Below are 23,433 nucleotides of genomic sequence, written 5' to 3' on the forward strand. Positions count from 1 at the left end.
AGAGCAGAAAAATGTGGTGTGCTTGTAGTTGAGTGGATATGTGCCTTTTTTGAAAGAGTTAACCTTCTAGTTCAACTTGTGAGTTGACAAGTGCAGGTAGAAAACTAGTGGGTTGAATTAGTGTGAGAAGAGAAGGTATTATGTTGGGATCTAACTTCTCCTATTCCTACGCTTATTGACTTGCTTAATACTCTCCCTTCAGTCAGCTATTGCAGATTTTTCCTACTTCAGTGTTGCTTATAGTGCTAGAAATGAATTACTCAAATGTGTCTCTTCAGAGTTGCTTTTCTTTTTCTTTCTATTGGCCCAAATGCGTAGTACTGTTATTAATGTGGTGTATTGACATCTTTGGGTTATAAACAGGTGAAACATACACTGTATTCCGAATTTTACAGTCTTGTATAATAATAAATGCATATAGATAGATGTTAAGGGAATTATTTTGTTTTTGTTTCTTTGTTCTAAACATAAGCCTGTGAGTGCCACGTGAATGGTTCCCTTTCCAGTATCTGTCATCATGAGACCGGCTTCTGTCAGTGCAAGTCAAATGTGATCGGACAAAGATGCGATAAGTGCTTGGTAAGCAATATTTAGCTGTTCCTGACATCTGAATTTTCTTGTATCTTGCTCTACCCATTTAGCTGCAAATAGTGACATCAATGTGAAGAGACACAAAGGGAAAGCTCTGTCTGCATGAATGCTTAGTGCATAAAGTTTATTCCCTGCTYCTCAAAATTCTCTGGGAATTTAAACTCCTGATCACTCCATAGGAAACCAGAGGCTTTTGATTAGTCTGTTTGATATTGTCGCTTATGGCTTTGGCACAAAACATGAAATTCATGATGGACGGTTAGGTCACAGGTGCTTGAGGGCTTTTGGAAAAGAAAGGAAACGATTTTCAGCAGTACAAAATGCCAGGTAATGAACTTGGGGTGTAAGAAAGCTTCTCCACTGCTCTGAGGCATGGAGAGAAGGCAGAAGATGTGAGGATGCTACTGGATCATAGGAAGCCTGTATCTGGCTGATGCGGTGCAGCTGTAGAAGAGGCAGGTGTGATTGAGGATGTGTCAAGTGAGCTGTTTCTGATAGGGATAGGCAGTACTAATGTACCACTAAGGTCGTATCCGGATTTCTTTGTAAAATTCTGGTTGCCTCTCTTCAGGGAAGATGAACTCAAACTGGGCAAGTGTGGAGAAAGGCAACTCAGGTACTCGGGAGAGAGGGGACCTGGCAATATAAAGTCCCAGTAGTGAGATTTAGAGGACCACATGAGCATGTCAGCATTGAGTTTTTCACCCAAACATATACTCGCATGTAGCTGAGAATGGTGAAGAGATGATGTTTCTCCAACAGTTGCATAAAGCCAATCAGTATTCATGGAGGTCAGACACCAGGAAAAATAACTAACAGAAAATGAGAGTGTGCTTCATATTTTTTCAATGAGTTATGAGACATAGCTCAAATATTTACTTCCTGCCCAACAGAGTGGTTATTATGGTCTGCTTACTGGACTTGGCTGCGTTCCCTGCAACTGCAGTCAGCTTGGCTCAGTCTCAGAGGCCTGTGGTGATGGGGGACAGTGTCACTGCGTACCAGGAGTGGCTGGAGAAAAGTGCGATCGCTGCGCTCACGGCTTTCACGCGCTCCAGGATGGGGGCTGCACGCGTAAGCTAATCCGCAATCATTTCAGGGTCCGGCTGGGATTTCTTTCAACAGTGAATTTTATTTTGCGCTCYGGCAAAGGTCACTTGCTTTAATAAATCATCCAAAAAATGCGGAGAATGGTCTCCTAATACTTGATAAAGCTAGGGAACAAAGCATTTTTTGATTGCTTATTGTTTAGTTCCTCATAAAAAGTGGCAACTATGAAACAGCAAGTCATGCAAACTTCGTAAGAGAAGTATTGCTTTGTAAACAGCTCCCTAGTCTCTCTCTTCCTCTTCTTTTTTAACCAAAGCCCTTCACTCCTTYTGAGAAAATAAACTTATTTCCCCCAATTACAGAAGCTAAAAGCTACTACTGTTCCAGAGTTTCTACCTTAATTTTTTCTGTGTAGTTCTTACAAATCTATTTTATGCTTTGATTAGATATGTCATTGACTGTATTTTCCCATGTGTGTACGATTTTTCATCATAGTATAGAGGGAAATGTTAATCTGAACAAAGCACATGCCATCAAAAACCTTAATTTATCATATTAATAAGRGGCCCCTTTCAACATGTTAGAGCCAGAGGAATGCCAACCTTTTCTCCAGCCTGACAGAAACATTTTTTTTAAGTCTCAAATAGTACAGTAATATGAAATATGCAGTAAGATTWTGTGGCAGGATTGTGTTTTTGAACGTACTTTAGGAATTAAAACTGAATTAACTATGAACAAAGACTCTTAGGTACCTTTAACCATTTCAGTCTTGGAAATTTTSTAAATGTTGTTAAAGCAATTAATAGAAACACTTTTCTAAATCTATATGTTTTGCAGGTATGGTATTGTATTTCTTAAATAGATATGTACTTTCCTACAATAATATTACAGTTATTATTAAAATTATTATCCTTTCCTATTATTCACTAAACAGTTCCTTTAAAATTATTTATACCTGAGATTAATCTTTTCAGCTGTTCGAGAAAATTATTACACTTGATGAGTTTTGCATCCTCTGTAATTGTATTTTTTTTCTACAAATTTACTATTCCCCACAGTAATTTTGTCTGGCTCTGGTTCTCCTGTGAAAATGCAGCACGAGTTTTTAAACCAAAACAGGCTGTGTCAAACAGGAATAATGGATTTTCATAATTTGTTTCTCAGTGAGAAGGGCTGGCAGTGTGTTCCTAATGGAAYGGATAAACCATATTGTGTAATTAAGCAAAGGAAGGCTATCAGTGATCTTGGAATTTTTTCGCTGTAGCAAAAGCAAAATCAGTGTTAATCATTAGGTCCCATTTCTGTTGCAGCTTGCGACTGTGCTCATACTCAGAACAACTGTAATGCAGATTCTGGTCAATGCATTTGTCCCCCTCACACTGAGGGRCCAAAATGTGAATTCTGTGAAGAAAATCACTGGGGACTCCATCCTGAGCTTGGCTGCAAGGTATGCTGGACTGTGATGAAAAGCTATGGCTAATAAAATTACTTGTCTTATACTAATGTCAGAATTGATCTCTTGTTTTGAGAACCTTGTCTTTATTCTCTGCTTCAAAGTTACAGCTAGATGCTTACATTTTTAAAAAAATCATCAGACTGTAAAGTATTTATTGAGGAGCCTTCAGACAGAGCTGTCTTTGAAAAATATTGATTGGAGTGATTGCATAGATCATATTAAAACTTGGAGGTTGTCTTCTAACTCTAATTTCTTCAGCAGTGATGGAGGAACAGATCTGTAGCATCAACTGGGAGGAAGGAGCCTGGTTTCTGGGCTAATCAAGTAGTGATGATGTTATGGTTTTAAGAACAATGAAATCTAGCCATATCCTGAAAGTCATTGCACAACTTCTTTTCTGAATATTTAAAATAAAAATGGAATAAGGTGGCTCATGTTTCCTGAATGGAATAAAATGGAATGGATCTTGAGCCAGATCCAAGGAGCCATAACGATTTTAGGCAATTAGATTAACCCAGTAAATTCCTGTCAGATATGGCATTGGGCCAGCCATTAATTTGTAAATGTTGAGATTTTAAAAAGGACTACCTCAGCATCAGGACTACATGAGTATAATGATTAATTTTGATGGAGAACCCACAAATATAATCAGCTTGACAATATTTKTCATTATACATGGTAAATACTTGACAAATATAAGCATTATTTGATGGAATTGAGTTTTTTTTTTCTCTTTAATATTTTAAAGAAAGGATGAAAAAATAGTCCTAAAACCCCTTTCAACATTTGTCATCTTAGTGATTTATAGGAACTTACTTAGCAGTGAAACTTTAAACYACTGTTTTGTCACCTATCAGCTACTACCATCCTTAGCTAATGTTCTGCAAATATAGTGTGCCTGGTCCTTGCGYATTTCCCCTGCGTGTTGGAGGCTAAAGACTTTTTAAGTTTTCCTTTGATAGAGTGATTCCACTGCAACAATGCAGTTTCAATGATCTCCACAGAGATCAAGTTTAATTAAGTATGTGACTACCCATTTTTGCTAAGTTGTTAACATTTCCCTTGATTACAGTTTCACAGGAATTAATGTGGAATGATTTTAAGGTATTAAGGTAATTCTTGCTGCAACAAACAATACTGTGATCTGCAGACAGCAGATCACCCACGCTGAATGGTCGATGCAGCAGGCTAAGATCTAGTGCAGTGCCTCCTGGCAAACCCTCGAAAGGCTCCCACATGCTCTCTGGAGGGACGGAGCAGGGAAGGTGGTATSAGACACGCAGCTAGTCTGTCTTTGCAGCGCAGGCTGTGTTAGCAGGATCTTTCATCTGGCTCTGTTACCGTACTTCCTTGCAGCTTTTTCAGTACTCGACACCACTTTGTGGGTGCTGTGATTGAGCAGGACTGCAGTTGTGTTCTGSTTACAGCCTGCTTCATCTTGTCAAGCGGTTCAGCACAGCTAATTATACTTTATAGTCCTTATTTGTTCCTATCGTGTATAGATAAAGATTGAAATATATGCAAATCATTTCTATTTTTATGATGCTCTAAAATAGGGTRTAACCTTCCAAGCTGTAGATCTTTAAAGGTACCTGGGAGCCAAAGTCGTAAACCTATGTGGTCAAAAACTCTATGGGATTAGGCACAGTACTGTGCTACTAAAGGAAAAAGTTTGCTTAATACAAATAGTGCTACTGGTGAGCAGCAAATACGTGTGGAGAATACTAGAAGGTACATGGTAATGTTAATAGATTTTGTGAGCCTTTGTGTGGAGTGCTTTGCAAGCGAAGGCTTTTCATCTCAAAGAAAGATGAGGAAAGACAACTGAAGTCAAGACATGACAGATGGAATGTACTTTTCTGCCTGCACTTTCAGAAATAACCACAGAACCAAATCTTATTTAAGGCTTGTTTAAGTAACCGCAGATCTGAAAATAAGACTAAATATTAGATTCTCTCTGCCTAAAAAAAAAGATGACAAATTAAGTACATCCACTTCCCATATTTGCAATAACAGCTTCATATTACTGATTGCATAAGGAACGATGGGCTCTGCCATGGAACACTGGTCCTCTGGCGCTGAGCTCCTTTGCATGCAGATCTTCTGATCCAGTGAGACTCTCAGTTCCTTACCACATAACAAATGAAGCTTGAGCAAGATTTAGACCTCATTAGTGTTACTCAAAATCCTAAAAGAATGTCAGTATTAAGATTTTTCTTCCTTTTACRTTTATAAAATTATTCTACTTATATATTTCACCCARTATTTATATTACATTATTTTGATTTATTTACTGTCCTCAATAAATAGTATTTTAAATAAAATRTTCTRTTTTTGTWTGTTTTGTTTTGTTTTCTTCTTTTTCTGGACCTGATCCTTCAACTCATTTGGTTCTGAAACCCAGATCTGGGAATAAACAGAGCTTCTTACTTTTCGCAATTCACTGTTAATGGAAATTCACTTCTTTGTTTAAATAGAAACCAAACAATCACATTTTTGTGTGGGAGTCCTTGCTTTTTATCATTGTATAATGATTAGTGACAAACATTGAGTTTTATTACCCACTCTAAATTGACTGTGTTGTTTCCTTTGTAACAATTTTTTTTATAAATACCTACTATTTTTGAACATATCTTGTTTTCCTCTAAGGCTTGCAACTGCAGTGGCATTGGTTCAACCAGTCTCCAGTGTGATGTATTGACTGGTCAGTGCCCATGCAAAGCTGAGTTTGGAGGACAAGACTGTTCCAGGTGTGCATTAGGCTACAGGGATTACCCAGATTGTGTTGCCTGCAACTGTGACTTGAGTGGAACCAAAGTGGAGATGTGTGATAATGCKGAAGGACTCTGTGGTTGTGAAGAAGAAACTGGCATCTGTATCTGCAAGGTACTGAAATACTCAGAAGTTTTGGGGACAGAATTGGGATGTTCTGGTCACTTATTTCATAAAAATCATGGAAATCATAGGGATGAAAGAGACCTTACAAGGCAATCTGGTCTTAACCCCTGCTCTGAGACATTTCTGAGTACACCTAAATCATCCATAATGGATTTTCTGTGTCAGTACTAAACAGTTATTTTAAGGAAAGTGTCTTTTCTATCCTAGCTGGAGAGATGTGTTCTTTCTTTCTATTTCCCAGATTTCCTAGATGCTTTTTTTGGTTTTCACAGACCTCTGAAGACTCCATTAACAAGAAATGGAGCACAGAGATGAAAGTGGGTAGCCCCTTCCTGCACAATATGTCTGGTTTATATATTTCATGTAGCTTAGCTTTCTCATTGCCAGACATATCTTGACTGTACATTGTCAATATAGTCCTTTATAGTCCTTACAGTATAGTCAGTGTAGTCCTACAGTATTTTCAGATGCTGCTTGCACCTGCTACCATGTCTGGCAACTTGGGGCTCCTCTAGCAGGCGGCTCCCATTCTGAGTCATTTCTCTGCTTGGCATTGTTGGCCAGGGACTTTCAAAGCTCTCCAAGTTCCCTCTGGGATCTACATTGAAAACTGCCAGTTGAGGTTCCCAGTTTGGACAGACCCACCACAGCAGTAYGCAGAAGAAATTGCATCAGAATAACCAACATGCCACTGTTGTTTCCCTCCTTAGGAGCTGCTATTATAATACCCTGAGAGTTTGCCTCTCCTGTCTTCCTCTGCTTTGTTTTAAGTTGCTGGGTATTTTTTTTTTCAGCTTGTGGTCATCAGATTGTTGCACTCTACTCCAGATCTCTGTTAAATAAAACTCATGGAACTTACTGTGGATGTGTGTTAAGAAGTCAGGATCACACCCTATTGTCTGCTCAGCCATAGAAAGGCTCATTTCTTACTACTGTATTGAATTCTTGCAGAGTTTGCTAACAGCCAGTGTACATCTGATAGAACAACGATTGGTTTCTTTCTCATCTGGTACAGGATTTGGGATATTTCACAGTTGCAGTCTTGCTGCAATCCCAAATTCAAATATACAGAACCAGTACATGTTTATTCTTTCTGTTGTTTGCATTTGCTCAATGTAAATTCCATGTGCTTATTCCATAGTAAGTGATTTTYTGTAACTACATCATTCTTACAGTGCACAAGAATCCTTTTTTTCATGGATTAGTACTATAAAGTAGAAATGAATGAGGATGCATTTGCCTTACTTTTCCTCTTTGATGCTAGACCTCTGTCAGCCTCACAAAGGGCAAGTTTAGTTTTTTGAATAGGACATGAGTTTTGAGACAAAATTTTTGTAGACTTCATTAAATGCATGGAAATGGTGMTCATGATTTCAACATCACTATATTCTTCTACATGTAATATCTCTGATTCCAAGAACAACACCATGTGAACCAGTTTTAGTGATAGAATTTTTACGTTTTATTTATCCCTCTTATTTTACTCTGCAGTCTCATTTTACCTTGCAAATAGTGCTAATAATAATGTTAGTCCATAACACATATGTATTATTTTTGATTAACTATTTAAAAAGTTGTTTTCTCAATACACATAGAAAATGAGAGGAAAACCAGCTTGTTGTAGAAAAAAATATTCTGACACAATGAGCAGCAGAGAAAATATTTTTACCTCAAGCCAGGGGAAACTATTGCTTCATAGAGTCTAGGAATGTTGTACTGCAAGTATTGCACTTYAGAGTGCAGTCGCATTAATTGATAACATCTTAAAGTTTCTGAGCAGACAATCTCTGATAAAAAGGTTGAGTTTTTTACTTAACATAAAAGCATTAATTTCCTACATGCTGTTTTGGCAGAAAAATACTTAATTCTCTGTATGGAGATAGATAGCTCCTTCCATCCCTARATGTCAAAACATTTTAAAAAACTAATTAAATGTTAGAAAACTCTAGTGAAATAGGTATTGTATACTAATCTTCATTATACAAATGGAAAGAATGAAGTACAAAGAAGTTTTTTCTACTCATACACACATGGTTTTATTAGGTTTGAGAACAGCACATTGATTCAGATTATTGAGGCTGTTTTTTGGAAATCAGAAAACTATAATGACAGAAAAACAATAAATACAAAACAGAGAACCTCAACATTAATTATGTTACGGTTAACATATTCTTAATATGACATACTTAATATGACAATGTTGCAAGTTCGAATTTATGTTTACTCCACTATAACCAAAGGCAGTGCTTAAGAATAACTCAGGTATGTTGCTAGAAGTGAAGTCTGAATTCTAGTGYTAAAAATGGAAACATTAAATACAGAGATTTAATAGTATGGATCTTTCTGAGAAGGTGAGAATCTGTTCTTGAAACACTAAATGATAGAGAAGAACTTACTTCAGTCCTGTAAATATGCACATCTGTAGTCTCCAGACTTCTGATACAGGTACCTATCAATGCTGGTTGTAGTTTTTTCCAATGTTTTTTCAGATTGGATTTACCAGTTAGGACCTGAGCTCACAAATAGATACTTGAGGCTAGGTCCCCTCATTCCAGTTCATGCTGAGCAGCTTCTTTGGATTTGAGAGCTTGTTTTCCAGAGTGGATAAATTTTTTCTTCCTGTCTTTAGCACAACCACATTGTTGCTAATTTTAGCTAGGAATTCAAATATATGAGTTTTGCTTTAGTTTAATTTAATTTGTTCCATGTTTCAATAGAAAAACCAAACAGTGATGTATAAAAATGAAAAAATGTCTGCACTAGTTAAACAAAGTTGATATAATTGACTTCCTGTAGCGTAGTTTATAGAGTCAGTTTGTCTTCCCCAAAGAGCCACCTTTCATTTGGCTAGAAAAGTCATCCGTGTGTGCTTCTGTGTTTTTTGTTTTGTTTTGTTTATATCCTCTAGGAAAACGTATTTGGGCTACAGTGCAGCGAGTGCAAACCTGGAACTTTTGCTCTGTCAGCTAGCAATGCACTGGGGTGTACTCCGTGCTTCTGCTTTGGGATGTCCACGTTTTGTTCGGAAGTAGAAGACCACGTGAGAATTCCTGTAAGTAAAGCGATGAAATGTACATAGACAATTGGGTGTCACGCTCATGGTATCACACTGGTGTGCGTAGGGTTGCATATGTTTTATGAGTCAGCTAACTGAAGATGGCAGTGGCTTAGGGCAGAATGAAAAAGAAAGCCACAGTTAAGCAATAATAGCCTTGTTTCTGAAACCTTGTGTTTCAATCCATACACTTTTTATGTAATTATCAAAAGTGTTTTCAAGTTTCTCGGCTTGGGCATATATTACTCTAAAATGGRCTACTGACTATTGCGAAGAAGCTTGAACTGTCTGCAGTATATTATGCTGGGATAGAACAGTTTCACAGGATGAATCTGTTGCTCTTTGTGTTGTAGATAACCTTAACTCCAGATCAGTCCATTCTGCATGTAGTATCTCAAAGTAACCTGACTGGAACAGTGGAAGGTGTATTTTCTCAATTTCCTGATGTCTTACTGGATGCTGCTATTGTTAGAAATTATTTAAATACAGAAGCATTTTACTGGAGGTTACCAGAGCAGTTTCAGGGAGACCAGGTAAGATCATTAAATAACTGGAATGTTTTATAAATCATTCCTTTATGGTGTAATAGTCACTTTATCTAGATAATGTTTTTCTATGTTAGCTCTATTACTGTAGGTAATGACATTATGAACGTTCAGTGACTGAATTTATTTATAGCAAGCACAAATGTTTACATTACCTTTTCCTAGTGAGATTTTTTTTTTGTCCCGTAAATGAGTAACATCCATGTTTAATTACCATGTTACTCTTCAGAGATTGCATAGGAGTAGAAGGAATGTATTTAGTTTTACATTAGAAACTTGAAAGAGCTTTCAACCTTGACAGTGTATTCAGTATGTAGCTCATGGTATCTACTGCTCAGGAATTAAATGAAAATTGAGGGCATGCCTTGAAAGGACCTGGAAGAGAAACCTGTGTCTGTGTTTTAGAAACATGCATTTAACCTTGATGCCAAAACTGCTGAGTTTGAGTCAATTTTCATGTTTTATTGCCAATTCTTCAAAGAGCTGACGGTTTTCAAGTCTTCTGATGACATTGAAATATTTTCAGCTATCAGCTCTAACCTTGGAATAAATAAAAGTAATAATTTTTTTATCYAAACAGCTCATGGCCTATGGAGGGAAGCTGAAGTACACTGTTGCTTTTTACGCTTTGGATGGCTTTGGAACCTCAAATTTTGAGCCACAGATTCTAATCAAAGGGGGTCACACCAGTAAATTCGTCATCTATGTAGACATCCCTTCTCCAGAAAATGGAGTAAGAAGTAATAAGGAAGTAGAAATGAAGGAGGTAAGCWAAAACAATGACGCGGAAAAGGGGACAATGTCCTTTTTCTGTGACCTTTTACAGAAAAGCCTCATGTATTAAAAAAAATACTTCAAAAAATACATACCTGACTTCAAACAGGCTGACTAAATATATTGCTAGATTAAAATGCATACAGTGTAAGGAAAAAATTGTCTGTGAATGTCATGTTATAGAGGACAATAGCATTTTGACTTTGTTTTCTCTTTTGGAAATGTTGAAGGTGATGATGCTGTGGGAAACTTCAAACTTAGATTTCAATGATAAATGAAATGCAGTCAGGTWTTTTCTCTTTGGCCATTCTCATAGTGTCGTAGCCTGTATGTTACGTGCTCAGCCTAGACATCATTCTTTTGGTCATGAGTCTTGACCTGGCAGCAGCAGTAAGTTGCAGTAGTGCCCATGGGATAATTTCAGAGGAGGTAACAGAGACCTCTTTTGGTCCCTAGGACCTTAGGAGGTGAGGTCTGGAATAAGCAGTATCAGTCTCCTCTTGAGAGGAGGCAGGCTACAGTTATGGCTGTTTCTAACTGAATGTAAGATGAGTGCTGTGGAGTCCTAGTCCCCCGGACATCTGGGTTCCCCAGGTCAAGCCAGAGAAAAAAAACATACCTCACACTCTTGGATTGCTTTTCTGTAGAAACTGGGCATAGAGATGGGGGAAGGGAAGGGGAGAGGAGGAATGATACAAAGCTATGTCTTGCTCCAGCATGGGGCAAGATTTTGGAAACTTTTCTGTGGAGGAGGAAGAGAGTGTTACTTTTAAATAAATACATGAGTTTAAGCACTTGTGATTCCATGAATGTGTGTCATGTTCCCTTAGGATTCTTGGAAATATTTTAACTCTGTGTCTGACCAACCCGTCTCACGTTCTGATTTCATGTCGGTGCTAAGCAATATTGATTATGTCCTTATCAAGGCAGCCTATGGCCAAGGATTACAGCAAAGCAGGTAGGTAAAACAGTCTCTAAGTGCATTTATTTATTGCATTTACTGTAATTTAACCTAGAAATAGTCTCAACTGAGCTATGCAATAAAGATGTAACTCAAATTAGACAAACTTCTAATTTCCTATTTATGACTCACTCTTTTTCCCCTGATAAGAAAACATTTATTATCTTTAATGGAAGCCCTTTAATTCTTTTTGTAAAACACTAAACCTCTGCTGCTTCCTTTGRTGTAAAAGCCCATTAATAAACACAAAAACTTATGAACTGAGACAGTATTCTCCAGGATGGGCAATAGAAATGTTTCTGCGTGGAAAAGGAGACCATAGGAGAGAATGTATGGTAGCCCTATAGCCCTATCCTTGGAATGTAGTACGTTTAAATCTCAGTTTTGCTGCTAGGGTTGCTCTAGATGTTCATGCTCTTTTCTCATCCCTTGCAGAATTGCAAACATCTCAATGGAAATTGCAGTGAAATTTGAAGAGATGCATGTAGGCAGAGCTAGAGCTCATCATATAGAGCAATGTAGATGTCCTGTTGGTTATGCTGGATTCTCCTGTCAGGTACAGAGTCCTTGAATCCTTTTCATGTGTCTAATACTGAGTTAATMATAAAGTTACTTAGAAGTTACTTGGTTTTTAAAAATGTTTTAAATGTTGATAGCCGTTTTTTCCCCTTCCTTTTATATATAGAGCTGTGCTCCAGGATACTATAGGGGGAAACATACAGAACTCAGTGTAAAGGAGCCTCATGCTCTGATAGCACCTTGTATGCCATGTCAGTGCAACAACCACAGTGAAACCTGTGATCCGGAAACTGGAAAGTGCTTGGTATGTGCATTTTATACATTATTTTGCTGATTTTTGCCTGAGCATACAATGCCAGTGACTTGTAGAAGGAATTTTGGAGAGAAGTGTATGGCTGTACTATTTGGATAAAACATAATCTATCCTCTATCTATCCTCTGAAAAATGGAATATATGAGTAGTGTTTCCCGTAGTAAAATTACCGATCTTCTGAACATAATCTTCTCAAAATTGGTAGTTATTTTAATTTTCTTTTAAAAATAACTTTTGTTTATCAGCTCAGTTTATCTGTTTTCTTTGGAGACTTTTGGGGTTCTCCCCCTTGGTCTGGCTGAGCTCTGCTTAATCATACAAAAAAAGGAGAATTAAAGGGAGCAGTATGTTGCATCACATCACAGACACTAAGTCAAAGTCAAATTCTTTRTCTTGACAGGAAGAAAATATCCCCTGGGTTGCTGTAAGCGAGGCTTTTTTTAACATTCAGAGACTAAAGCAATTTTGCCCTTTGCAAAACTCGTTCTCYGCTAACCAAATGATGCACATTAAGTCTGTTCTCTGGTGTTGCTCAGTGTTTTTTCCTGAGCTTTTTCAATTGCTTTGTTTTTCCAGTGWTTAATTGATCAGTTCAAAGTCAACTTGCAGTGAATTCACTTCTGAATTCAATTTTTAAAGTAAGTTTGCTCACTCCTTCGGACTTTTACAAACCATTCTTTCACTGCCAGGTTTGGCCTAAACAATGAATCTGATACCATCTTCTGAAGTTTGAACTTCRTGAGTGAGAACTGTGAGGCCAAAACACGTAACTCTTTCCCACTAGTGAATACTAGTCATTCTTCCTCTCTGCTTCTCATTGCAAGTGACCCACATTTTAAGACTACTACTTAAAGACTTCTAGCCAAGTAACATTGGCAAAAGAGATGGTTTTCACCTCTGACTTCTCTGCTCCCGTGCAGTAGGAGATTGCATTGCTACTACTTACTGTCCTCAACTAACCTGTAAAATATATACACTCCCAAGAATATAAATCTGAAAAAAATTAATCTCTTAAAGTAAAAGAGAGAAAGTGATTTGTATTCTCTTAGGAGACTAGTAAAATAAATTATGTTTAGAATGCTGATTTAGTGTTTTAATATTAATAGCACTGTCTACTGATCAGTACTGTTGACCAATTAATTAGAATGTGTCTGTGAATCTTAACTGTGGATGATCTGTGGTTTATAGCTCTCACATGCACTTGCTGTAACACTCTAACTTTATATTTTTGGTCCAGGCATCCTGTTTAATTTTCCATCGGTTGCATTTTTTGGGAGGGGAGTTACTATTATGTTTTTCTTTGTACAGTCATTTCCTGGTCTGAATTGAATTAGTAGAAGTAGAAATGTATAAACCTTCATGGAAGTTAAGAACAGAAATTAGGTCAGCATGCCTGTTAGGGCATTCACATAAAACGTATAAGACACAAAATATGCTGGCATTCTGCTGATTTTCGCATGAGAGGTTCCTCCACCCGGCCAATGCTGACCAAGGGGCACTGACATTTAGTGACAATTATTGAAGACTGTATGCATTTACTTGTTGGAGAGAAGACAAAGTTCCTCTTGACGTTTGTTGTTGTTTTAAACTGTCTGAATTCCTCTTTGTGTATCAGGACTGCAGAGATAACACAGTTGGTGATTACTGCGGTGCTTGTGCCCCAGGCTACTACGGCAGAGTAATTGGATCTGTCAAGGACTGCTCTCTTTGTGCCTGTCCCAGAGCCAACCCTGTCAGGTAACCAAAACTTACTAAAATCCAGTGTGCATTTTAGCGTTGTGCTGTGTCCCCCACAGTGGCAACAGGACRTAGTTATAGTAACACCTCCTTAATTTCTGGATGTTTGAAAGCTACTTAACTTCAGTAAGTGAAAGTTGCATTCTGAGTTGTTCCTGGTTAGTGGTAACTTTGTGAGGTTTTAAAAGCAAAATGATTAACTGACAGCCTATGTCAAATCACTTTTTAAAAGTTTCTCAGTCACATAGAAGGTTTTATCGATAATGGAGTAAGTTCCTCTGGCATTTTAATTCTAAATATGGAGATTGCATTTATTCTAAAAACAATACTTCTGTTTTTACCAAGACTTCAGTCTGTTCTTTAGTCAATGCAGGAACTTTTCACGTGATCAGTCCTAGGTGTAGAACAAGTACTCCTTGTTTGAAATTTTTACACCTGTTTGGTAGAGGAACAATCCAGCTGTTTTTGAAGTCAAAATTCTATGCAGGCTGTTTGTCCTCCTGAATTTTGAAACGCATATTTGATATTTGCTTTTGAACACTTGAATCTGGGCATGAGCCTGGCAACTGTAATGTTCTCAGACGAGTCTTAGCTAGGTAAATGATATAGGCATATCAGTCTACTTTTCTTTACTCTAGTTTTCTCAAATATAAAAGGGGGAGGGGGCAGTGGATAGAAATCAGTGTGTTGATTTACTTGGAGTATTTTTGGCAGAAGGGTCTGTTGTTACAGAAAATCCATTGCCTCCTATATGCTTTGGGGTCCTGATCAGTGGCCATGCAGACAACTACAAAGAGCTAGGAATGGCTCAGATGGACAGGGTGGGCTTCAAATTAGGCATGTACTGAAGGTGGTGATGATCCCCCAAACTCTCTTGCTGCAGTAATCAGTGGCTCACAGTGTCCTCACTGGCAAACAGGAAGCCAGCTAGCTCAGCTGCTCTGGCGAGGGGGAGGTGGGAGAAGTCATCAGTATTAAATGATTCATAAAAGATCTCTTTCGATTTGATTAGGGAGCATCTATTTTTAATTGTCTTGCCTTTCAAATTGTAGGCTGCAAGCTGCTCTATCGTGCTAAACAGTGTTTGAGTAGCATTGAGAAAGAAAACTTTTAAGAAACAAATAAATTCGAAGCACAGATTCTAYATCAGAGAGAGCAGAGGATGCTGTTGCTTACAAAATTAACCCTATGTGCACCTATACTTCTTAAATAGTTCTCTGTCTTGGTATGTTTTTCCATTTATATGCTAGCCAATGTTTGTTTATCCTTCCTCCAGTTTTAGTCCCACTTGTGTCCTGAAAGACGTTCACGATTACCACTGTGATGCTTGTCTCCCAGGATATGAAGGGCAGTACTGTGAGAGGTGAGTTGGATAAGCTGACTCCATTTATCTCCCACCCCCAAGGACATTTTTGATTAATGTAAGCCATATTTGTACTTGGAACAGATTAGTCAATTTTCATAAATAAGTATTCAATTAAGTGCTGAAGAACTTAGAGTGATTTGTTAGTTACTGATAAGAAACCAATAATTACAAATCTACTAGTGATTCTCAGAGATAACGGTAACATCTTCTGATCTGATGACGTGCTAAGGGATGACGCCCTGACAGCCCGTGTCCTGTTCCTCCTCGCACAGGTGCTCCCCGGGGTATTACGGTGACCCTCAGGTTGCCAACGGCAGCTGCCAGCCATGCCAGTGCAATCCAGGTGGTTCTGCTCACGTTAACTGTGACCGGGCCACCGGTCAGTGCCTCTGTAAGCCGGGTGTGACAGGACGCCTCTGTGAGGAGTGTGAACCAAGGCATCTTCTGGTGGAAAACGAGTGCATCTGTAGGTGGCTTTGAAATTCTCTTCTTTCTCAGTAGTGTTGGTCTGTTCCAGTGATAYTTACTTGCACACGACTATTCTTCGAGTGTGTTTGTTGACATCAAGCCTTACTCCTCCTATGSATATTTTGCCAAGGAAAGGAATTTTAAGAACTTTGGTATTTCTGTAAGACAAGGAGTTGGACAGATAACCTCCAGAGGTCCCTTCCAACCTCAGCCAGTCTGTGATTTTGTAAATGCAGAGGAAACTGCAGTGCCATCAGACAAGCAGTTAATCCTTAATGTTGTGCTGTTATGCAGTGCTACAGATAAGTTTAAGGATTAGATAATTCTAATACTTACTTATTCGCGGTCAGTAGCATACTTTTATTTATTCGAAAATTTTAAGTTCATACGTTATTTACCATTTGGCATTGAGAATTGCTGTAATGTCACCTTTGGAGTCGTCTTGGTTATTTGAGCATACTTGAAAAATAGTTAAAGATATGTGTGGGAGGGTGGTAGAAAGACCAATCAAGTACAATAATCTGCTTTTACTATGAATTAGGAATTTAGACTCAAATTTTGCTTCATGTAAATGAAACAAACCAAAGAAATAAAGGGAATTACACCACTGTGAACCTAGTTTTACTGTCTTCCTAACCAGTTTGGGTGAACATCAGCCCTGGATTTAGAGCAATAATGCCAAATAGACCCAATAAGCCTATAGTACAGCAAACAGCTTAGTAGCTGGTAGGATRTGTAAGACTTGACTGGGTGCCAGAGTAAGGAGGGTATGTTTGGAGTTGGCCCCTTTTTGGAATTGGTTGGGGGGGCAATACTGCAAGTGTATATACTGAAAATTACGTTCAGTAAGTCTTAACACAAAAATGAGGGTACATTCTCTGTAAATTACAACAAATTTCAGTATTTGGTAGCTTCTTTTTGAAACTAATATTATTTGTTCTTCTTAAAATCATTTCTTTAGCTTGTGATGACAACTGCACAGGCGTTTTGTTAGACAATTTGGATGATCTTGGCAAAGAAATACTTTCAGTGAACCTCACTGGTGTTGTCCGTGCACCCTATGGGATATTGTCAGAGTTGGAGAATGTCACAAAACATCTGAAGGTAAAACAAACACACCAATATACTACTATATGTATATGCTTCACCTTGATATTCTGARCTGTATCCAACCCCTGGGAAGACGGTTATGCCCTCTGAAAATGTTGCCCCTTACTTGCAGTAGCTTTGGGCCAATATTAAGGATCCATATAATCCAGCAGTGAAACAGTAGAAATGTCAGGCCAGTTTGTCTTCCCTTTTGGCCTTTTTGCCAAAAGGGCATCTCCTGAGGCCTTAGTCTTGAGGCTGATCCCCTCTGGGGAGGAAAGGGTCCAGCAGGCTGCTTTTCTTGCTTGCCTTACGGTTATGTGGCCGTGGCAGGTGCCTTCCTCCATCTTCCATCTGGGGGGACAAAAACTGGGGAGAACTTTCAGGCTGCCTTTCTTCCAGGCTCTTCTCACCTCATAAAGTACAAAATACTGCATTTTGTGGTCCCATCTGAAATATTAGAAATTGACTTATTGTTGCTGAGGATCAAGTTTTTGTGCTGTCTCCACAAAGCCAGAGATAAACAGAGAGATACTTCGTGATCACTAAAATATGCACGTTTATTGACAGGAGTCTGTTCAACAAGAACTAAAGCAAGAGAAACTCTTAGATAGAAGCAAAATTACATTCTTCTTTGTATTCTAACATATCCCAACAAAAATAAGAATAATCTGAGCCTTCCTGTGTTGCTGGATTATGCAAGTTAAAGATTTGGAATTTAAGTTTTCTTCTATTTAAAATATGAGGAAGACTGAATTCCAGTCAATGTACATTCATATTATTATCTAGCAACTAATTTATCACTTTATTTATAAAAAAGTCAAATTTTATGAAAAAAATACAGTAATTTAAGTTTCTTCTTTAGTGCATGTATTTTCTTGTTAAAATCAAAACAAAGTCAGGTGTCACTCCCTTTGAAGTGAGATGTTTAAGGGGTACTAAAAATGGTACAAAACCTCTTGGGTCTATGATGACAGTATTTACATATCAGAGTTACACATAGTCCTATTGTGGACAGCCCTGTTTATGTGATACCACAATGTTTTTTAAACAATTTAATCTTTAGAGTAATTTGGTAGTCTCTTAATTTTTTTCTATTTGGAAGCAGGTATTCCTCTCTTTCTGACTACCCTAAGATTTCCTTTCCTTTTGATCTRCACTAGGGTAACTGTAACTGAAAGCCAGAAAATCCCCAGGTTTATTTATCTGGATTACTGATCTTGCTGAAGTGATGTCCACTTCGCTGTGTGGCAGCTTTGCCTCATGCTGGCTGCTCAGGGACTCATGTATTCCCTCTTTTCTATGTATTAGATGTAGATCTTCCAAAAATGACAAATTCATGAAATCAGACCTTGCACTTGGCATTGCTTCTGCGTGGTAATGATTAAGCTCCCTCTGGTCTGCCACAGTTCTCAAACAGCCTGAGGACCTCAGTAATTCTGTTTCTTAAGTTAAAGCATCCTGCTTTACTCCTCCTAACGTACATAGTCATATTTGCTGTCCTGTTTTGGCTTCCCCCATTGTGTTCCTAAAAACCCCTTGTTATGCTATGTCCCGGAAGGCCCAAGACCTTCAGCTTCTCCTTCTCTTCTGCTTGTTCTTTCTTACTGCTAAAGAAAAGACTCTGAAAGACTCATTGGACATGACACTATTGGATAATCCTGTGTTACTTTAAAAAAAAAAAAATTGGGCAAAATGATACTTGTATTTAAAACATTTGGCACTGAAAAATCTGGAATCTGAATGTAGCCTTTTCCCAGATTTATCCTTGCATTTCTTTGCTTCACTAGAGAAGTGATATTTCATTGCTGGCCTTGACTGTATCAAACATCATAYGCTTGTGTACAAATATCATACTCTTGTTGTGGCCTATTTACTGCTATACATAGTAGCCTGGAGATAGCCTTGAGGCTGAATGYGGCTTATCAGCTCTCTCGCTAGCGAGAGGTTCCCCAAGGCCAGGCTGCTGTGATCCCCAGCACGCCTGGGAGCACCGACATCCCAAACGCAAGCACCGTGCGCTGGGTTTTGACATGGAAAAAGCATGTGTTTTGACAACCTACGCTTGTCGTATGCAGTTGCCGTAAGAGTAGCTCCTGGGGAGCTGTATGGAAAGCATTTATTCTGATGGGCCTTTAAACTTCTCTGAGTAAATTATTTGGCCAACTCAGACTTTGGTGAAGTTGAGAATTAGGACCACATGATGCTTCTCTCTTTTGTTACTCTGCTGAAAGTAGAGGATGGCTACATCCAGAGATCTGTTTTTCCATTTAAAGAAATGGCTCATACGTTGTTGAATCCACTATTATGTATGTAATCACTACATGTCATTTCATCTGTCTTGCAAATCAATCATTTAAAGTCATTAATAGTCAAAATATAAATGATGTGCATAATTATTTTCTTTCTAGAAATTTTCTGGACACAAAAAAGTCCTTAAATTGGTGTATTGCTTCTTACAGGGGTCTATAGTTCCTAGAGAAGATCCAACTTTCTTACTAGCTAGAGCAAAAGAAACTCTTTTGAATTTATCAGGAGGCCTTGATCAGCTGCAAGAAGGGGTAGGTGCTTACTTCTCTATTCTTACTCTTTGTGGGAAGGTCTTGGGGGATTTCCATAACATTGTACAGAAACTTGAGAAAGTTGTTTGGAAATTACTTTAAATCTATAGAGTCCAGTAAAATAATTCTGGCCATTCTGTAGACTTTCAGGGCAGGGCACTTAACTGGTCTGTGAAATTCTTCTGTAAGCTATAATGTTTTGTGATACTACACAGGAGGTTTATATGTTTTCAGGTTCAGAAGACCTTTGTATAGTGGTCATTTAAGACACTAAAACTGAAGAAAAGGAGATAGATACCTTCTCTCTGATTCTAACTTGTGGAGCTTATTTAACATTGTAYCATTGCTGAATGCTTGCCAAAAAGCCTTACAAACCTGTAGTACTGCATTTAAAATGGTTTCAGTAGAAATAAATCCATTGAAAAGACACAGAAAAATAGGCAATATTTATAGCCTTTATTCAGCTTTAACATAAGAAAAATTGTAAGTRGGAAAGTGTGGACAATACTTCAGCTGTTAGACCTGATTTGCTGACCGTGTGTACTTAACTTAACTGGATGCTTCCATTAACAGTGTTGTCATTGCTAAAAGTGATGTTTACAGCAGAGTGATTTTTCTTAAGATGCTTACATTAATCTGTGCTTAAAAATATTTAGTGTTTACTTTGTTAAAGAAATAGCTTTGTTAATTGTAATCATTTTGATTATGAAGTTAATGGATATAACAATTTTTTACTGATATCAGAGGACGAAACTTTCAAAATAATTAAATTGCAGGCATCTCAAATACCTTGAAACATCAGAGATTCATGAATCAGATAATACTGCTTTATCAAAAACCATTGATTGCTTACTTGCATAAAGCGTTTTAAGTATTRAGAAATAAGTAGAAAAAACAGAGAAGTATCATGAACCTGTTGATGTTTTAGGAAAACTGTCAAAGATTATCTCTGATTTTATTCTAGTCGGCTAGAATTTTGAAAAAAGCTTGGCAACTTAACACAATGACTCAGGAAACCAGGAATAAAAGTCAAGAACTGACTGGATTTATTGACACAGTGCATGCAGCCATCAAAGGTATCCTCTTTCAAGATATCTCCACTTCGTTACAGAATTTAGAAGGGTATTTCCACTGCAGCTCTTCAAGGACTATTTACAGGGAAAGTGCTGCAATTTCTGCAAGGGGTTCACACATACTCTTTTATTAATGGTATGACCAAATTGTTTGCTCTCTTACTTAGTACTTGGTGAGGTGGCTCTGTCGCTAAATGAAACATTGGGTCTGGATCTCCCCCTGTCAAATGCTACATCTCAGAGACTGCAGGATGATATCTCTGCCATGCTGGATACAATGCGCAGGAAAGATTTTGTTCAACAGCATCATAATGCTACCAACATCCTAAAGTAAGCATAGTCTACTGGAATCTTTATTTAGTGTATGTCTATATTGTGCAAGGCTGCTTCTTGGAGAGGTGTCTGAAAAAACACCGTGCCATGAAAATTCCTTGTGTTACAGATAACTAGCCCAGGCAGAGCTATGTGAAATCTGGAGCTGCAGTTACATTATTCGGAGATCATCTGGGTGTCCCACATGGTGCTACTGCATTCAGTATAGCCAAGCATCTCTTTCTTTGGACACATTACAATAAATGGAAAGATCCACTGACTTCAGTTTGATTCAGATCTGTCTCTAGCATACATTTCCTTTTGCTTTTGGCTAGAAGGTGTCGTAGAGTCAAGTTGGTCTGTTGCAAGCCCAAGATTTGCCAGGTCTGGTGAAGGAMGTGATAATTTATTGTCACTGGTATACTTATCACGTAGATTGAAACTAAGGCATTGGTTTCAGCACTCTGAGCCGCTAGGTAGGATGCATGTTCCTCTGTCTTGATTTGTTCACTTTTTAAAGGCTATTCTAAAAAGGCTTTTATTTTCTTTACTTATTACGAGTGTGGCTGGACTTGGCTTTATAAAACATTGGCTATTCCAATAGCCAGTAAAATTTCTTTTGCAACTTCAAAAATACTCAGTATTGCCCTAGTCTTAGTCCCACCAAAATCAATAAGGATGTTAAGTTGACTTAAGAGGAGAATGGAGTGTTTCTGAAAATCTGACTTTTCTTTTTCAAGTGCTTTGTATCAGAAGGGGCAGAATGGTTATGTTATGTAGCATAACTCATTTTGTTCATCAGTGTCCCCTGCCTGTCCTTGTACTGAGTATTAAATTGTACAAGACCTAAGTGGACATGAAAATCAACTAAAATGTACCATTTATTCTTGTATTTATTAGGAACTTTGAATAGCTTTTTTTTTGCACTTACAAAAATATCTCAATATGTCCCATTGCACAGTAAAGGAATGTTCTGACTTAAGCTGTTATACAAGGCATTTGTAAATTAACTTTTTCAATTGTAAACTCTCTTCAGAAATTTCTGAAAGTTCTCTGATAAGTGTACTTTGACAAATTGAGGAAGAGAGTTAATAAGATTTATGAGAGAATTTGCTCAGCAAAATTTATCATGCAGTGCAGCTGCAAATTCAAAACTCATTTAAATAAGCAGCTTGACAGTCCATTTTTCAGGGAGCAATGGTTACCTCGTGGCTCATAGTGGACAGAGTTTGTGATGATGTGCTATTAAGCCACATTTATAACTGAGGTCTCACCACATTCGTTACAGAAGGCCAAAGATCACAAGGCATTTGGAATACAACCTTTCTACTGTGCACTGAAATCAAAKCCATTACTGTCTTGCAAAATGTTTTCATTCTTGTACCTTTTGTAAGTTTATGACTTCTGAGTGGAAGGACTCTGAACTATTAGTTTAAAGAAATACATGCAGATACACGTCTGATATTCAATAAGAAAGATGGAATGTGTTTTACTGTTTGTGATCAACATATAMATGAGGTTTCTTTTGTTTCAGCTAAAGATATATGTGATTTGAAACCAGATTAAAAGGGGCAGATATTTATGTAGAAGTATCATTACTGGAACTGCAGTGTGCAGCTTATGTACAAGAGAAACAGAGGAYTTGCCTTTCAGCATCACTTTCAGTTCAGTTTCTTCAAAACACAAAAGTGTGTGAATGGAGGTGCAAATATTCCCAAATAGAGCAGCTGAAGCGGTTAGCAACTGGCTAATTTGGGTGAGGGTGGGTTCATCATGCCAATTACTGATTTCAAAAGATAAATACAGAGCTCACTCATTTCAGTGGTCATTTTAATACGATCATTTATTTTTGTTAGATATTTAAACCTTTCAAGACCCCTGGGTATCTGTGCTCTGCTTGCTTGTTGCTTTCCAGTGTCACCTCTTATAACTGACATTTTGATCCTATGTTTAAAATATGAATCCCTGCAGTTAAGACATAGAGTATTCTCAGAGGAGTGCTTCACAGATGCTTTTGTGTGAACAGTAACCCAAATAAACCTGAGCAAATGTGCTTAGTGCTAGCCCTTTTCCACCTCTAAGCAACAAATACAAAGTTTATGAACTCTACTCCCCCGCCACACACACAATTATTTTCTTTTTACATGGTAAGACAAGTAACCTAGTGTGTGTATTTATGCTATTATGGAAAAAAATGCAGGCTTTTAAAAGAATATGCATTTAGGTTAACTTGGGATAGTCTCATTTCCCTTCAAGAAAACATGCCCAAGTCTTTCTTCTTCTACGTTTRTTTATTTTCTGCTTCCTCTCTTTGTCAGAGCTGCGGAGAGGTTATTGCTCCAGGTTCGGAAAGAGTATCTTAAACCCCAGCAGGAACTTGCTGAGCTGGGAAAGGATGTAAGCCATCTCTTATCAAAGCACAACAGCAGACTGCTAGAAGTCCAGGATCTGGTGAATGAGGCGCTTGCTAACATCAACGAGACCAACCGCTTGTTTCCTCTTATCTCTRGCAACATAGGGCACCTAAATGTAAGACTGGAGATTCTGTGTTGTTGTGTAAGGAATATCAAATACAGAATTATTCTGAAAGTTATTTTTCAGACTTAAATAAAACTTTAGATTTTTTAACATGTTAATGTATGTGATATCTTAAAAGCCCAATCAA

General features: G+C 37.9%; 1 protein-coding gene across 1 annotated transcript in view; it reads left to right on the forward strand.

The window, feature by feature from the left end:
- Positions 1–23,433, forward strand: part of LAMA1 (laminin subunit alpha 1) — a 101,604-nt gene that overhangs the window by 51,690 nt on the left and 26,481 nt on the right. The window contains exons 20-37 of the mRNA XM_085319357.1: positions 473–579; positions 1,485–1,665; positions 2,952–3,088; positions 5,747–5,983; positions 8,904–9,047; positions 9,404–9,583; positions 10,176–10,361; positions 11,200–11,327; positions 11,766–11,886; positions 12,016–12,153; positions 13,778–13,899; positions 15,176–15,262; positions 15,538–15,731; positions 16,695–16,837; positions 19,285–19,383; positions 20,348–20,459; positions 20,624–20,786; positions 23,087–23,297. Coding sequence (XP_085175483.1) covers positions 473–579; positions 1,485–1,665; positions 2,952–3,088; positions 5,747–5,983; positions 8,904–9,047; positions 9,404–9,583; positions 10,176–10,361; positions 11,200–11,327; positions 11,766–11,886; positions 12,016–12,153; positions 13,778–13,899; positions 15,176–15,262; positions 15,538–15,731; positions 16,695–16,837; positions 19,285–19,383; positions 20,348–20,459; positions 20,624–20,786; positions 23,087–23,297 — 2,690 coding nt within the window. The remainder of the gene's footprint in view (positions 1–472; positions 580–1,484; positions 1,666–2,951; positions 3,089–5,746; positions 5,984–8,903; positions 9,048–9,403; positions 9,584–10,175; positions 10,362–11,199; positions 11,328–11,765; positions 11,887–12,015; positions 12,154–13,777; positions 13,900–15,175; positions 15,263–15,537; positions 15,732–16,694; positions 16,838–19,284; positions 19,384–20,347; positions 20,460–20,623; positions 20,787–23,086; positions 23,298–23,433) is intronic.

Source organism: Rhea americana, unplaced genomic scaffold (genome assembly GCF_003343005.1).
Source record: "Rhea americana isolate MKP2758 unplaced genomic scaffold, rheAme1 scaffold_58, whole genome shotgun sequence".
NCBI classification, from domain to species: domain Eukaryota; kingdom Metazoa; phylum Chordata; class Aves; order Rheiformes; family Rheidae; genus Rhea; species Rhea americana.